This window comes from Propithecus coquereli, unplaced genomic scaffold (assembly GCF_000956105.1).
Source record: "Propithecus coquereli isolate 6110/MARCELLA unplaced genomic scaffold, Pcoq_1.0 Scaffold10, whole genome shotgun sequence".
Taxonomy (NCBI): domain Eukaryota; kingdom Metazoa; phylum Chordata; class Mammalia; order Primates; family Indriidae; genus Propithecus; species Propithecus coquereli.
Window position 1 is genome coordinate 1,568,521 of NW_012133858.1, and position 18,015 is coordinate 1,586,535.

The 18,015-nt window shown below is 34.8% G+C and overlaps 1 protein-coding gene across 1 annotated transcript in view; it reads right to left on the reverse strand.

Moving 5' to 3' along the window:
* The window catches only part of GSK3B (glycogen synthase kinase 3 beta), a 262,122-nt gene that overhangs the window by 12,993 nt on the left and 231,114 nt on the right, over nucleotides 1–18,015 (reverse strand). The window contains exon 9 of the mRNA XM_012639510.1: nucleotides 3,062–3,160. Coding sequence (XP_012494964.1) covers nucleotides 3,062–3,160 — 99 coding nt within the window. The remainder of the gene's footprint in view (nucleotides 1–3,061; nucleotides 3,161–18,015) is intronic.

The following is an 18,015-nucleotide window of genomic DNA, read 5'->3' on the forward strand; positions in this document are numbered from 1 at the left end:
GGCCAGTAAAATACTAATTATTTTGATGTATGTTCTCTCCGTTACATTGACTTGAATCAAGTAAGCCAACTAATTTAGTCGCTTAGAGGTTTATATCATAATTAATTCACCCCAGGGCTTATTATTTTGGTGATGTAGCTGGAGTAGGTGATTAAAAATTCTTTGAAAACTTAAAATTTGAAATATTTACAGGTTGACATATTTGAGGTCTGAAGCTTTGTAGCTAGTTTGTTTCTTTGTACCCTGGAGCAGACCCAGAAATGCTTTGTAAGGAAAGCTTTGGCCATGTCTGTAGGCATTCCTTCACTCTGCGGTGTGGAGAGATGGCAAGTCCATTTATCTAGGAGAGGAAAGTCATAGATTCTTTTGTCCTAGAGGATGGATGTCAATTCTGCCTTCCACATGGCTGTTTTTATTTTTTTTAAAAAAACACGTCTGGATCTGTCCCTACTCGGCAATAACAATAATAAAAAAATACTAATAGTTGCCTTTCATTGACAGCCTACCATGTAACCATGCAAAGTGCTAAGTACTTTGAGTACTTTATATCTTTTACTTCTCACAACTCTGTATAGTGGATATTATTCCTGTTTTATGGATAAGGAAATTGAAGCTAAGAGAAACAGAGGACATATATATTTTAAAGTCTTACGAAAGAATATAATGTTGCCAAATTATTTAAAATATATATAAATTTTAAATACAAACAGCTATAAAGGCCATACAATCACCTGCTCTAGACTAGCATTTCCTCAGGTATGTTTGGTGACATACTTGGCCTTCACTACTATGGCCCTATAGGAATTGTTTTCCTTTAACTACACTGTAGTATTTATTATGCCTTTGGCCTATACTAAGGGGCACTTATACATATGAAACTCACTATTACATTTATTATTGAAATGGTGATGAGAACTTCATTTACCATATGTTTTAGTACCAAATCTGAGGCCCTAAAAGAGAAATACCTCTCAAACAGCAGGGCCAGAAACACTTGGCTACTTCTAAGCCACCAGTGTTCCTTTTTCTAATGAACAATGGGAAATTTTAACAGGTAACATTTCTTTATTTACTTGAGTCACTAGGAAGCACAGAGTAATATCTGAAATTCTCTTTGATAACTATCAAGGTGCTCAAGGCAAGTATTTCTCTACTAATTTTAGTTCTGACCTCAGCTTAATATTCCTTTGTTAAATTCCTCATACCCTGATTTACTTCAATTTTGGAGTGAACTCTCAAAGTCCAATGTTAGTTTCCATTTTTATGCTGAAATCTGATTTCAATAGCTATAAGAATATACATATAGCAATATGTATACACATAGGAAATATTTTTTGGCAACTCTTGTAACCTGTATCAAAGCAACATAAAAATTAGGTTACACTAGGCTCCTACTAGGCGGACAATTTGCCCAAAAACGTGAGCCATAAACATTAACTAGTTCTGTAAACTCACATTAAGACAATTATTTTAAATTGCCAAAACTTACCAATCATAATTCTCATTTTCATATACAGTCTAAAATAATTCTAATAAAACTCCTGGAAACTAGCTCAATAAGTAAACGTGTTAGTTATTTCAGGGTTAGGACCAATTTCATGCTGTGAACAACAAATGTAATCTAACCTGGGCCACTGATGTATTCAGTTTATTAATAGCTCATCTAATCGATTCTGTCTTCATTCTAAATAAATAGGTCATAATTTAAAAAAACTGTATTTTTACATTAAAAGAATGTAAAGCACATTTCAGCACACATTTGATTTTTACAACATCACTTTAGGACAGCATTGCTACTCCATTTTGCAGATTGAGAAAACAAATAAGACATTAATAAAACTAATAAAGTTCAAGTGACTTTAGCAAGGTAGCATATGCTGATAGAACTGGAACTAGAAAAGAGACATTTCTTTCCAGACTTTTCCTAGAAGGAAGTTAGGACATAAACTAGAATGAAATGTTTTTAATCTTTATAAACAACATTGTGTCAGACAATAGGAGATAGATTTTGACCTTTACTATTGAGTGCTAAGAACTAGTAATGAAAGATTTTATCTCCTGCAACATAAATGCCCTTAGGTAAAAATGGGTCTGATCCAACTTAGTTCAATGTGATAGATGATTTAATGGAAATGGAGTCATTTGCTCTTTGGAGGAAAAAAATGCAGGCCCAACCCAAACTAGTTAGCATACCCTAGCTCTAGCCTGGGAGCCCTGCAGGATCTTTTTTCTTTAGTAGATGAGTCTAGCCACATTCTGATCTAAATCTTAGTTAAATGTATTACAATTTTAACCCTTTCAAATAATTAAAAATTATATAAACCCGTATTTTATAATTCTTAAAAATTTGCCTCTCCAGTATACTACTAAAATTTACATTCAGAGGGATGGAACTAAAGTCGAATTATCTTCAATAACGTTACGTTTGTACAGACTGTTTTCTGCTATAAGCATCACATTTGATTTTAATGAAGAAATTTTGTGGAAAGTATGACATTTAAAATAACAACTAAGGTAACAGAATTTAACATATGAAGATATTTACACTTTATATATAAAATACTTATGGGTGCTTTTTCAAAATAAAGCAACATTTTATTTACATTTACTCATTTGGCTGGGCTATGTTTTTTAAACTTGAAAGGTATTAAATGTTCACACATCAAATTAAATAGATATAATTACGTCTTTTTTAAAAACAATATGTTTTTTGGTTGGGTGCGGTGGCTCATGCCTGTAATCCCAGCACTTTGGAAGGCTGAGGCAGGAAGATCGCTTGAAGCCAGGACCTCAAGACCAGCCTTGGCAATGTAGCAAGACCCTGTCTCTACAAAAAATTTAACAGTTAGCTGGGTGTGGTGGCACGTGCCTTTAGTCCCAGCTACTTGGGAGGCTAAGGTGGGAGGGATCACTTGAGTCCAGGAGTTCGAGGCTACAGTGAGCTATGATCATGCCACTGCACTCCAGCCTGGGTGACAGAGTGAGATCTCTGTTTCTAAAACAAAACAAAACAAAACAAAAACAGAATATGTTTTTAAAGAAGTGACTTAGGTGTCCTCACCTGAGGCTGCTGTGGCATTTGTGGGGGTTGAACCAGCGGCTTGAATCCGAGCATGAGGAGGAATAAGGATGGTAGCCAGAGGTGGATTACTTGACAGTTCTAGAGAAAGTAAGACACAAATGTTAGAGCCCATTCTTAACTGTGTATGCAAAAATACTTTATTGGTAACAATAAAAGATATTGCATTAAAACATCAGTTTAATGGGGAAAACTAACTCAATGAGCTAGCAATTAACTTATAGAAAAAGCCCACAGAGATGTGATACATAGCAAAGGCATCATCTGCTAAAATTAAGAGAACTGAGAATTAAAGAGATCTTGGGGAAAGGTAGTGGTCAAAGTTTTAGAGTAAGCACATTAATAAGATGTTTTCATCTTTCATTGACTTAAATTTATTAGGTTTTCCTGTCCTATTCTGGCAGTATTTGACTACAGGAATTGAGGGTGTTGGTGTTACAGCAAAGAGAGTATATATGCAGTTAGTGTGTGTCTGTATGTGTACGCATGCACGACTGGATGTACAGACCAACCTGCCCAATTGTTTATGGGCCAATGGGGCATAAGACCTATCCAGATGCTAGTGTACTGGAAATAAGATTTAACAAACATGTTTGATCATTGCTTTTATTAAAAAGAAGAATGTCTTTATCCAATTTTATTTTTTTTTAATTCAGTAAAATTGTTACTTTTTAAAGTTTGAAATAGGCTTTTTACTTGCATGTGAGAAGTTTATCTCTGTTAACTGTATATAGACTGGCTTTCTTTAATGAATCAAGTTATGTATAGGAGCCTTAGGAAAATAGTATAAGATGATATTGGATCTAACAAGGTAGATAGATAGCAAGTAGTGGTGGTGAGCTTGTATATACAAGTATCTGTTGTTACTTTTAGGTAATATGTCTATTCTCTCAGTTTGCCTGCGGATAACCCTGGTTTATGCTTGTTACTCTAGCATTTAACCTGTGAGTGCTCGTTTTTGCTCTAATAAGTGTTCACGGTCTGAAGGAATAATTACATGACCATACTAGCTACATGAAGACATCATCCTCTGAACTACAGCATAGATTTTGACAATTCACAGATATGGCATGGACTAAAAAAAGTTGTGAATAGTATATTTTTAAATTAAAGTAAAAGTCATATAACATAAAATGTACCATTTAAAAGTATATAATTCAGTGACATTTAGTACATTCACAATGTTGTACAATCATTACCTCTATCTAGTTCCAAAACATTTCCATCACTCCAAAGGGAAACCCCTGAACCCACTAAGCAGTCACTCCCTTTTAACTTCTCTCTCTAAGGACCTAGGCAAGGCAAACAGTGTTTTAATGCAGTAGTTTTTATGTTTTCTGGAACCCCTGCCAATATTGATTTATTCAACTTGTTATCTAAATATCTAAATTTTGTACTAGATACTAAATGATACCAGATTCTGGTAACAAAAAGCAATAAACTGATGCCATGATTTATGAAAAATGAATGGGAGGGAAAGCTTAAAACTTTTAATAGTCTTCCTTGGGAAGACAGCTGGAAAACCATTGCCCTAATTATCAGGTTCTAGGAGATGCCGTTTTATCACCATTAGATTTAGTAGCTGTGTTGGTTCTCACTGAGGAACAGAAAGATCCTATGCCATTTTACTTTAAGTCAGTCTAACTTTAACCCACAATCTATACTTAGGAAAGCAAGAGAATTTCTGGTAATTGCCATAGCTAAAGACTTTATGGTTCTAAGAATAAAAAAGTATTAATGCAGTATGTGGCAGTTAGTCTAAAACTCAAGATTTACCACCCCAATTAAAATTAAAATTTCCTAAAATAGAAAGGCTTCTTTAAAATCCTTCCATCCATCTATCTACTCACCCACATACCCATCCATCTAACAATACTGAACACAAAAAAGTGCGTTAGGTCCCAGAATAGAGAGATAAAATGATAATTATTCTTGTCTGATCAACAGAAACGGAAGTGGACAAATGAACAAATAAGCCGGCAAGAAAGGCTCTCGACCTATTTACGATAGGGGGCATTTTCAATGAAAAGATGTCTATGACCATGTGCCCAACATCTAAAAGAAAACCTAAAAAAGAAAAACATAACCAGAAGTTTTAATGTAAGACATCTTTAATGTAAGACATCTACTGTTAAGATAACCTTTACAATAAACTGATTATCAGTGGTCTGCAGTCGCTTTCCTCACGGCCCATGGTGCCCATTCCTCCCACGTGTTTGCTCTCTCTTACCAGATCACCTGTCCTTTGGGTATCCGCATGCCTGGTTGAGAGCCATGGAGTTTTCTGTCTTAGTCTGGGTAAAAGTATGCACATGTACAGTTAGTTGTCCCTCGGTATCCACAGGGGACTGGTTCTAGGAACCTCCTTGAATACCAAAACCCAAGGATACTCAAGTCCCTTATATAAAATGGTGTAGATTTGCAAATAACCTCTGTACATTTTCCCACATACTTTAAATAATCTCTAAATTACTTATAATGCCTACTACAATGTAAACGCTATGTAAATAGCTGTTATACTGCATTTAAAAATTTGTATTATTTTTTATTGTTTTTTTTTCTTGAATATTTTTAATCTGTGATTGGTTGCATACAGGGATGTGGAACCCACAGACATGGAGGGCTGACTCTACAGGCATATACAGGTGAAGGGCTTGAAAAAAGCAACCCTCTTTTTTCATAGGTAGTCATAGACTGTCATTCTGGCCTTGGATAGGGAGAGAAGGGTAACTAATGAAGGGAAAGAAAGGAAAAAGTGAAGACAATAAGAAGTCAAGAAAAGGAGCAGCTCTGAGGTCCTGGAGGCTTTGCCACACCCAAAGACACGGGAATGGAGGTTGGGGAGATGGGGGCGTGGGGACTTTGTCAACTTTTTTGAGTCAAACACCCTAAAAGTTAAGAATTCTGAAATGGACATCACTCCTCATTCTACATCCCTCCAGCTTCTATACCTCATCGTCTTCCTCTTCCTTAATTATCGGCATTTCTTAAGATCCACTGCTTCCATGTGTTCACCCTTCTCTACTTCAGAGAGGTTGTTAACTGTCATAGCTTTTGCCTGTGAAACAAGGAAGCCTCCTTGCATTCTTCCTATAGTCCTGTTCTTGCCACTACAAGTCTGCATCTTTTATGGGGACAAGCTATGGGAACCTCTATGGAGCTGTCACAACTAGTACAAAATAGTTTATTTTTCAGTCCCAACAATTACTACCTACTTCCAATCACCTTGACTATCCAGGGCAATGAGTAATAAGGAGATGGAGACAATGAGTGTGGATACAAACTGTGTAAAAGAATGCAAAAAAAGGCATTTGGGAGGATAGAAACAGCAAAGCAATAGCACTTTTCAGGATCAAGAGGAGAAGTATATGTATGCTTGAAGGCAGACAAAGAATGCTAAAGAGACTGAAATTGAAAAGTAAGCTAATATTTATTTACTAAATATATATACATGCTAAGCTTGAGTAGGAAAATAACTGAGGCAACAAAAGGTCCATGATGAAGAGGGGTTAGCTTTGGATAAGTGAGAAGAAACTTAAGATAGGAAGGATAATTGATAGACTGTGTTACCTCAGAGACATGGTTCAAAACAAAATAGCAACAGATTCCAGAAAACTTTAGAAAAATTAATGTATGAAAATTTCTTCAACCAAACGCAGATGTCATGAAAACTATTAATTAAAAATCCACATAATAGTTTATTAGGGAAAACTAAAAATGTTTTGATGGTGTATCAATCATTATGTGCTCCATAATCAAACATTTTAGTACACAATTTAAGCAAAAGCAATTTGAATCAAACAACCAAGACAGATAGCAATCAACCAAAAGGTTAACCAAACTCAGTCAATTAAATTTTGCTGCATTATTTTTTAATACTGCAAACTATAGAAAAAACATTCCCGTGAAAAGACAAATTGAATAAATTCAACCATGCCTGATGAAACAATCTTTTTAAGTGGAAAAACAAAACCTAAATCTAGTTCGCAATACCTGAAGTTTCTTTTAATCTAAAGTTTTTATTATTCCAAGTAAAAGATTCCCAAATTCCTAGGTAAGAAGCGGGTAGGTAAAAACATTCCTAGTTTTTTTTTTTTTTTTTTGTGAGGTAGGGAGAGGAGTAGTAGTAGTAACATATGTTTGTTCAAACTGTTGTGTGAAAGCTGAGGATATGAAAGCAGCAATCACTGTCTGAACCAGAGGGAAGAAATAAACCCCTCTATTGCCTAGTTCTCCTTCTATAGAGATGTAATAAAATATCAGTCATTGGGTAGAAGGAAATCTTCCTTTGTTAGCTTTGAAAGAGCACACCCTGCAGATCCCCAGAAAAGAGTCACTAAAATAGGTAGACTTTCTTTTTCTTCTACAAGTAGTTTGAGCTCCTCATGTGTGTATCAGGTCTCTTATGTGTATATAAAAATTGTCAGTGGTTGTCTATATAGTTAAAACTGCTATTTCTCTCTATTCACAAATAGGTTTAAATGACTTAACAACGGGGTGCCCAGTTTTGAGCAGTAACTAAAATGCTAGGATGGTGCCCCCTTAATGTCAGGCATTACCAAATTCTAATGTTGTTTATTTGTATGTATTTTTTTTTTATATGAGTAAGTAGCTACATCATAACTGCTTCTCTCCTTGGTAACAATTTCCAAGAGTCTAGGAAATTTCTGACCAAGATCCTAATGCTGACCACATATTTCATATTCATCCAGAAAATTAAACAAATACTAAAGTAAGTGGAAAATCATACAGTAGTGAGCAAATTACAAGGCTTACTCCTGCTGTTTTAGTGATACTGGTCATGTTTCATTTGAGGATTACATGATATTTTCCCCAAATCATGACTACTCTGCCTTGGAACTGTCCAGCGGGGAGTATCATAATTTGTAGCAGTCACCAAAAATGTCTGAATGCTTTTAGTATACTACATTTATAGTGCAGGTATATTTTACAAGTTATCTAGCAAAATGTTAGTATTTTAAAAATTCTGGTTTGATTTACCTAAAAATCTTATACTCAGAAGCCCATTCTTAAAGAAGTACAAGAAATGAGGCATTACTAAGTTCTTTTATCCAACTAAAAATAACCTTTTGTACATTTAAAAATACTGCTAGCTAATGCTTTGAATTCTGAGGAAACCAATCTAGGTTTTCTGTATTTATTTATATTATGATTTAATGTATCTCAACCCTATGGCAGTCTATGTTTTTAGCTTTATTTTTCATTTTTTCTTTATCTTTCTGGGGTCGAGTCATTTTTATAATAAAAATTTTGAAGACAGAAGTGCCCTTGACTATCCTTTAGTCCAACTATTTCATTTTTTTAAATGGGAAAACTCAGGTAAAGACAATGCCTTGGTCAAGGTCTACAATGATGTAGTTAGAGAGGGAACTAGACTTTAGGTCTGATTTACTCTTTCCACATGCAATGCTACATTTTTTTTTATTGCCAGTGTTCTAGTCTTCCTGGAAGTGTACCTGTCCAAACTACACAAAAAACTTGCAGTCAAGATATTATTAGTTTTGATTGTGCACATAGCATCCCACATCCTTCCCAGTAGCATGTTCAAAGCAGTGGGGATCAAATAATCTCAGGAAAAATGATAATAATTCTCACATAAAATTAATAATTTAGAGCCTAAAATCTTGAATATAGTCACTGCTGTTTGTCATTAGTACTGTAGTTGCCTAACCTAAACCGTATCTGCCCCCTTTCAGTCCACCCATGAATTTTCTCAAGCTCTGCCTGTAGTGTGTCCCCATTGGCCTAGCATTTCGACGCCTAGAAAAGTATAGCCTGATTACCTAGAAATTTTATTTTCCAGATTATAAAATATTAAAGAATAATTCTAACATCAATTGTTTTGATATGTCTTACACATATCAACAATTTCTAGCCTATGTAAATTTATCATTACTATTGTAAATTTTCAGTCTAAAAACCAACAACCCCCATCTCAGAGTTCATAGTAATTTGAAAATAATATTGGAAGGTACAGGTATACCTCAGAGATATTACAGGTTTTGTTCCAGATCATTGCAATAAAGTGAATATTGCAAAAAAGTGAGTCACACAACATTTTTGGCTTCTCAGTACATATAAAAGTTGTTTACATTATACTGTAGTCTGTTAAGTGTTTAGTAGCATTATCTTAAAAAAAAATGTACATACCTTAACTTAAAAATACTTTATTGCTAAAAAATGCTAACAATCATCTGAGCAAGTATTATATTTTTGCTGTTGGAGGGTCTGCTGATGGATCAGGGTGGTGGCTGCTGAAGGGTGGAGTAGCTGTAGTAATTTCCTAAAATAAGACAGTCATGAAGTTTCTTATATCGATTAACTCTTCCTTTCACAAAATATTTCTCTGTAGCGTAAGATGCTGTCTGATAGCATTTTATCCACAGTTGAACTTCTTTCCAAATTAGAGTCAATCCTCTCAAACCGTGCTTCTGATTTTTCAACTAAGATTATGTAATATCTTAAATTTTTTGTTGTCACCTCAGCAATGTTTACAGCATCTTACCAGGAATAGGTTCCATTTCAAGAAACCACTTTTTTTTGCTTATCCATAAGAAGCAACTCCTCATCCTTTCATGTTTGATGATGACATTACAACAATTCAGTCACATCTTGAGGCTTCACTTTTAATTGTAGTTCTCTTGCTATTTCCACCACATCTGCAGTGACTTCCCTCCACTGACATCTTGAACCCGTCAAAGTCATCCATGAAGACTGGAATCAACTTTTTCCAAACTCCTGTTCATGTTAATATTTTGATTTCCTCCCATGAACCATGAATGTTCCTAATGGCATCTGGAATGGTGAATCCTTTTCAGAAGGTTTTCAATTGATTTTGCCCAGATCCATCACAGGAATCACCATCTATGGCAGCTATAGCCTTATGAAAGCATTTCTTGAATAATAAGACTTGAAAGTTGAAATTACTTGTTGATCCATGGGCAGCAGAATGGATCTTGTGTTAACAGGCATGAAAACAATATTAATTTCCTTGTACATCTCCATCCGAACTCTTGGGTGACTAGGTACATTGTCAATGAGCAGTAATATTTTGAAATGATCTTTTTTTTCCTGAACAGTAGATCTCAACAGTGGGCTTAAAATATTTGGTAAATCATGCTGTAAACAGACGAGCTATCATCCAGACTTTGTTTTTCCATTTATAGAGCACAGGCAGAATCATTCTTAAGGGCCCTAGGATTTTCAGAATGGTAAATGAGCATTGGCTTCAATTTAAAGTCACCAGTTGCATTAGCCCCTAACAAGAGATCCTGTCCTTTGAGGCCAGGAACTGACTTCTCCTCTCTAGCTATGAAATTCCTAGATGGTACCTTCTTTCGATATAAGACTGTTTCATCTCCACTGAAAATCAGTTATTTAGTATAGTCACTTTTATCAATTATCTTAGCTATTAATAGATCTTTTGGATAACTTGCTACAGCTTCTACATTGGCACTTGTATCACCCTATGCTTTTATGTTATGGAGATGGCTTCTTTAAATCTCATGAACCCACCTCTGCTAGCTTCAAACTTTTCTTTAGTAGCTCCCTCATCTTTCTCAGCTTTCACAGAATTGAAGAGTTAGGACCTTGCTTCAGGTTAAGCTTTGGCTTAATTAAGGGAATGTTGTGGCTGGTTTTACCTGCTGTCTACACCACTAAAACTTTCTCTGTGTCAGCCATAAGGCTGTTTCACTTTCTCACCATTTGTGTGATAAAAGTGCTATTCACTAGAGCAGCATTTTTAATTTCCTTCAAGAACTTTTTTCCTTTGCACTCACAACTTGTCTGACTGGAGTCAGAGGTCTATAGCTTTTGGCCTGAGTTGACTTTGGATATGCCTTCCTCACTAAGCTTAGTCATTTTGCACTGTTGATTTAAACAGAGAGACATGGAACTCTTCCTTTCACTTGAACACTTCGAGGCCAATGCAGGGTTATTAAGTGGCCTAACTTCAATATTGTTGTGTCTCAGGGAGTAAGGAAGCCTAAGGAGAGGAAGAGACATGGGACTGGCTAGGTGGTGGAGCAGTCAGAACACACACAACACTGATCAATCAAGTTCGCTGTCTTACATGCGTGAGGTTTGTGGTGCCCCAAAACAACTATAATAGTAACATCAAAGATTACTGATCACAGATTACCATAACAAATACAATAATAACAGAACAGTGTGAAATACTACAAGAATTACCAAATGTGACACAGAGACAGGAAGTGAGCACATGCTGCTGGAAAAAATGGCACTGATAGACTTGACTGATGCAGGGTTGCCACAAACATTGTTTGTAAAAAGTGCAGTATCTGTGAAGCACAATCAAATGCAATAAAACAAAGTATGCCTGTACTTCACTACCACAGGTAGTTGAAATACTGTGCTCATTTTAGATGTGTTTGAGGATAAGGCAAGCTAGAAGAAAATGCCCAGGACATAGAAAGGCAGATAAGCCGACCACATTTATTAATACATTTATCATTATTTTATAATGGGAAAATAGGTTTAAAAAATCATTGCTACAAAGATCATGGAATCTTGTAATTATCATAAATAATGAGTTACATTTTACAAATAAGTAGCCTACTGCTTTCGGATGAAGGAAATATAAACATTTGATGACCTGGGCTTTTAGAACACTTGTTTTTATTGCCTACCTCCAACTTGTTATTGATTCCGTTTTCTTAAGTTCCTATTCTGTAACACATTCATATACTCTTTTAAAAAATCTTTTTCTGATCCTTTTCCCATTTTCTTTTGTTTTCTCTTAATCTTCCTTTTATATACGACCAGTCCTTATCGCTGTTTCTTCCGGCCTAGGCAATATGTTGCCACTCCTCATCTTCCCACAAAGCTATCATTCTCTCAGATAACCTAGCTAAGTGGCATATGAGTAGACTTTTCAAATTAAACCATACTAAAGGAAATGATTCATAATCTTTACCATCCCCAGCCCCAATCCCATCCTGTCCTATACCCTCAGGGGGACAATGCTTGCTAAATAATTTCAACTGGTAAAATTTCACACAAACTGGGTAAAAAATTGGGATTGGGAATATACATGGTAGAATTAGGAGGACATTCACCTTTAAATATACAAAACAAATTATTCCCTAATATATTCCAGCCTTGGAATTGGCAACCCATTGGTGAATAAGAAAATACTGATCCCTGTTGGGCTTTCCTCATTCTTAAGGTCTGATTCAGATATAATGACAGGAGGAAAGGAGAGATAGTGATGTGCCACAGGTTCTTCCTAGTTTTCAAAGTCTGAATGCAGGAAATACTGTTAGCCAGGGGGCCCTAGAACACTGAAGCTCCAGTGCTGGAAAATTAAAGCAGTCTAATAGTCTCCTGAGTTATAGATTTAGGCAGTCAGAAGAATATCAAAGTTGTCTGTCCCATATCTGTTTATGTCTCTCCTTCCTCTAGCTGATCATAGAATACTTGTTGTAATTATATAAAAGTAATAGCAATCACCATTTATGGCTAATTACTCCATGGCACAGTAACAAACATTGACTGCAGTTAGCTTTGTTGTAAGCTTTAATACAACACTATATTTTACTCAAGTGTTTAATCTTCATAGTTCTGTTCATTTGGCAGATTTACTTTGCTAATTAAAACAACAGTAACAAAACTAGAGGGAACATGAGAAATGCCCAATAAATACTTGTTGTGTGAACTGATGAACACTTTATTTAAAGAGGTATGTGGTACTCATTCAAACATTCACTGAATACCTACCATATGTAGATCTTTATTTTATTTGGGAGAAGTAGTGCAGCCTTCACTGAAAATCTGTTGTGAGGATGGAGAAAGGCTTTCTACTGCCTACAGCAGAAACATGCTACTCCCCCCACTCCCAATCATGTTTCTATCTCTGGATTCTTTCTAGCTATATGATCAAGTGGGGGATTGGTTCTCTTTCTTCAACCCAGGTTTATTCTGATCATCCATTAATTACTATTAACTAGTATGTGCTTTAAAGGTGCACCTGCACAAAGTTATATCTTGGCCTTAGAAAACAAGATCGCCATTTGGAAACACTATTTCAAAATTAGAATATAGAATATCAAATAGAATGTCATCAATAAAACCTCTTCCCTGGACAGCTGTGTTTCTATATAGAAACACTGTTCAAGAAAAATAGAGATACAGAATAACAGTGATACATGAAGTATTACTATATGATCACAGCTCAGTTTCAGAATGACTGCTAAGACAGGGCATTTTAACACTTAAAAAAGAGGCCATATCTCAAAATTATGGCACTTTCTATCTAATACATTTAGTTTTTAGTTTGATGAAAAATGATTCCAAGGATATACAGTAATGTGTCATATAATAACATTTCAGTCAACGACGGACCACATATATGACGGTGGTCCCATAAGACTTGAACACTATGCTTTTACTGTAGCTTTTCCATGTTTAGACACATTTAGCGATGCAAATACTTAATCACTCTGTTACAACTGCTTACAGTATTCATCAGTACTGTAACATGTTGTACAGGTTTGTAGCTTAGAAGCAATAGGCTGTATCTTATAGCCTAAGTGTGTAGCAGGCTATACCACTAGGTTTGTTTAAATGTACTCTAGGACATTTGCACAAGGATGAAACTGCCCAACAATGCATTTCTCAGAATGTATCTGCATCATTAAGTGACACGTGACTGTATTTACAAAGTCCACTTGCATAAATACCAAGACTCGTGTACATCCTTTCCATTGATATTTACTGATAGCCAGAGACTGCACACTGTGTCTACACACATTATATCCAAATAACACGTAGTCTTCAACCCTTCAAAAACATGTGCACACTCAAGATACATATAGAGCCCATATTTGTATTTGATATACTAGGCAAATATAACATTTTAAAATATCAAAATAAAACAATTTTCATTCTTTAAAAAAACTTGTAAATATTAGGTATGGATAAAGTTTGAACAATACTATTTATTTATTCTTCTTTAAACTGCATCTTTTCTTTAAAAAGGCATGTGCCAAAGCTTAAGTATTATAACAATTTGGGGGCTTCTAAGGATGTTAAAGTAAACTGCATCTTTTCTTTAAAAAGGCATGTGCCAAAGCTTAAGTATTATAACAATTTGGGGGCTTCTAAGGATGTTAAAGTTCACTGATTCCATTAGCTAACTATGAAAAGTGACCACTCACAAAAGTTAAAAAAAAACAGAGAAGAAAGAGTTGGCAAGGATTTGGAAAAATTAGAACCCTTGTACATTGTTAGTAGGAGTATAAAATGTGCAGTCACCATGGAAAATAGTTTGGTGATCCCTCAAAAAGTTAAGCACAGAATTTCCATATGATTGAGGAATATCCCAGGAAATAAAAAACAAGTATTTTAAACAAATACTTGTATGCAAATGGTCACAGCAGCACTATTCACAATAGCAAAAAGGTAGAAGCAGGCCAAGTGTCCATCAAAAGATGAATGGATAAGCAAAATGTGGTATAACCATATACCACGGAATGTTATTCAGCCATAAAAAGGAATGAAGTACTGACACGTTGCATGGATGAAGCTTGCAAATATTATGCTAAGTGAAAGAAGTGACACAAAAGCTCCCATATTATATGATTCCATTTATATAAAATATCCAGAATAAGTAAATCCATAGAGACAGAAAGTAAACTGGTGGATACCATGGCTGGGAGTCACTGCTTAATGGGAATAGGGTTTCCTTTAGAAGCAATGAAATGTTTTGCAACCTGGTAAAGGTGTCAGTTCAACAACATTGTAAGTGTATAAATGCTACTGAATTGTTTACTTTAAAATAGTTAATCTTATGTGAATTTTGCCTCAAATTTTTAAAAAGCTTAGAACTTCATAGAAAAACAAATCCGATTGTTTTTAAATTATATTTTCTTTATTAATAATGGAAAATTTTAGCCATTGATTAAAGAATCAAATGTAGTTACTTCAAAAAAAAGTTTAAGTAGTGTCTTATTTTTAATTAAACTTACACATACACACATACACACACTCTGAAGAGTATGCCTGGATATAGGGAGAATTATTCTCCAAAATCTTTCCATCATAAATATCATCCATTTGTATTTGAGGTTTTACCAAGTCACCCAACCAAGGAGAGGCTTTCTTAATTAGTTTATTTTGAGCAACAAAGCGCTCTTTGGAAAAGATACTTAAGTGTAAAAAAACCTTAATTGCTGGTCTGTGAAACTTTAAGGTCACCTGACAAAAGTGGTAAAAAAGGAGGCAAAGAAATTTAATACTAATTTTGTAGTTCTTGATGCTAAGAATCCAGTTTCAAGTGCTAAATTGTCATTGTACACAAGCCTTTTAGAGACCACTTTAAAAAACAATCCAGTAGTTATACTGCATAGATAATAAACATGTCTAGAGTACCAAAAAAATAAAACAAAATAAAACTTGTTATGTTATATAAATGCATATAGACTTTCCAATGGTATCCCCTCATATAGATTAAAAAAGTGCTTCATAACAAAAACTGTAAGTGACGTAACTTAAAAACTGTGATAGATGGTTCAAAAAGTAGCAGTATTGATTACAAAGACACAGATGTAAAAGATGCATATAAAGAGTTTGAATAAAATTGTTTTATGAAATTTGAGATGTAAAAAAGCAAAATTCCTAAATTAATATATAACCTTATACATTATAATACATAATTTTATATACATTCAAGTTAAAAATCCATTTGGGATCTTCTTAATGGGAAAATAGTTGATTTTATATTCAAGGATTATCAGTATATGTGTTAGAAAAGAATTACACTATCAAATGGGAAAAAAATGATTATTTTGGAGTTGTGATTTTAATTTTCACTCTACTTTTGTGTTCTCAACATTTTCTTCAATCTACAGGTATTACTCTTGGGTAAAACACAAGCAATAAGAATTAAAAATGTAATTTATTTTCTCAAGAGGTCTAAAACTTATGACATGGAATCATAGAATCTTTCCTCTGGAAGAGGCCAACAGAATCTCCCAGTTTAACCTTCTGCTAACCTTCTGCTACTCCTACTCTGTAGGAGTATTCCTACATATAACATCAGACATTATTCAGCTTTTTCCTGAACACCTCCAGGTACAGAGATCAATATTTTGAAAACAACTTGTTCTACTGTTAAACAGTTGAAAGTTTCTTTATTGACTCATCAATAATTTTATTCCGTCTCTATTTGTACCAGAGACTGAGGACTAAATATGTATAGCTCTCTAATTTTCTGCCAGTATTTTCAATTTTGCAATTTGGAGAAAGAGTATATATTTATTCCTTTCATTATAAGACAGTCCTTGAGGTATTTTTAGATAGCTATCAGGAGTACCTTCCATCTTCCCATTTTCCAGACTCTATATATTCAATTCTGCTCCTTTGTATAGCCTACCCTCCCATTCACTAATATTCTTAAAATGGAGTAGCCAGGACCTAAAACAACATTCCAAATTGTTTCTGATCAGCTTTAAATACTCAGAATTAATAGTCCTAGGATATCTGAACATTCTTTTTTTCAAGGTAGTTTAAGACTGCATCTGCATTGAAAACAGTTACATAATACTGCCAACTCAAACTTATAGTCAACTAAAACAGCAGTCCCCAACCTTTTTGGCACCAGGGACCGGTTTCATGAAAAACAATTTTTCCAGGGACCCAAGGGGTATGGAGGAAATGGTTTTGGGGTGATTCAAGTGCATTACATTTATTGTGTGCTTTATTTCTATTATTATTACATTGTAATATATAATGAAATAATTATATAATTCACCATAATGCAGACTCAAATGCCGCCACAGATCTGAGACAAGAGGTGGAGCTCAGGCTGTGATGCAAGCAATGGGGAGCAGCTGTAAACATAGATGAAGCTTCACTTGCTCACCCTCCCGCCTCTCAGCTCCTGCTGTGTGGCTCGGTTCCTAACAGGCCACGGACCAGTACCCGTCTTTGGCCCAGGGCTTTGGGGACCACAGAACTAAAACATCAAAGCATATTTTACTATCAACTCAGATCTTCCTCATTTACTGCTTATGCCACGCATCTTTCCATATTCAATTTTAGAAAAGTTTAAATATGGGGAAAAAACATTCACCTTAGAATAAATGAAATAGATCTTTCTTGGTCACAGAAAGCTCTAAAATCTCCCTTCTGTATTTCCTGGCCTGACCACACTTATTAATCAATCCATCGTATCAACTATTTCTTGTTTTATGTGTTGGGAATGATACACTTTTTATGCTCAGTTTAAGAAGAAAATCACATTATCAGAGGCAGTGTGGTTGAATGAATGGGTCACTTAGGGTCTTAATCAGGAAGAAAATAAAGGTGAACACAGAAATGGTAAGAAATAATTACTATGCTCAGTTCTTTTGGAAACTACCAATGCATGAAGTTTTCCTTTCAATATTTTCTCAGCAATAGTAATGGGGGTAAGTTTCAGAGGAGATGAGAATTTCTGTTAATATCCCTTGCATAAATTCTTAGAAAGGGTTTATAGGACTCTAGGTCTTTCCTCTTGTTTACTAAATAAGTGAATTTATACAAATATAGCCACCAATTTATCTTCAGGTTTCAAAAACTTGATATAAATCTGTAGGAAGCAAGAAACGCTAATATTTTAAATTTCAGATTTGAACCTAAAGGTTAAATTGTCTTCTTAGCGATAAACGTCACTCATTGAAATCTATATAACTTCTCATGTGCCAAGATTATAATCTGCTAAAAATCAGAGAAGCTATGCCTATTTTAAAAACTTTATCTGCCATTGTTTTATTCAAAACCATATTAGTGGCTTAATAAATTAAAAAGGATGTTTCCTATCTCCATAAGTACTTAATATGTCCATTTTTGTTCTTCAGGTGTCATTTCATACCCAGTGTGTAGCTTTCCCAGAAATGGCTAAGTGTTTGGAA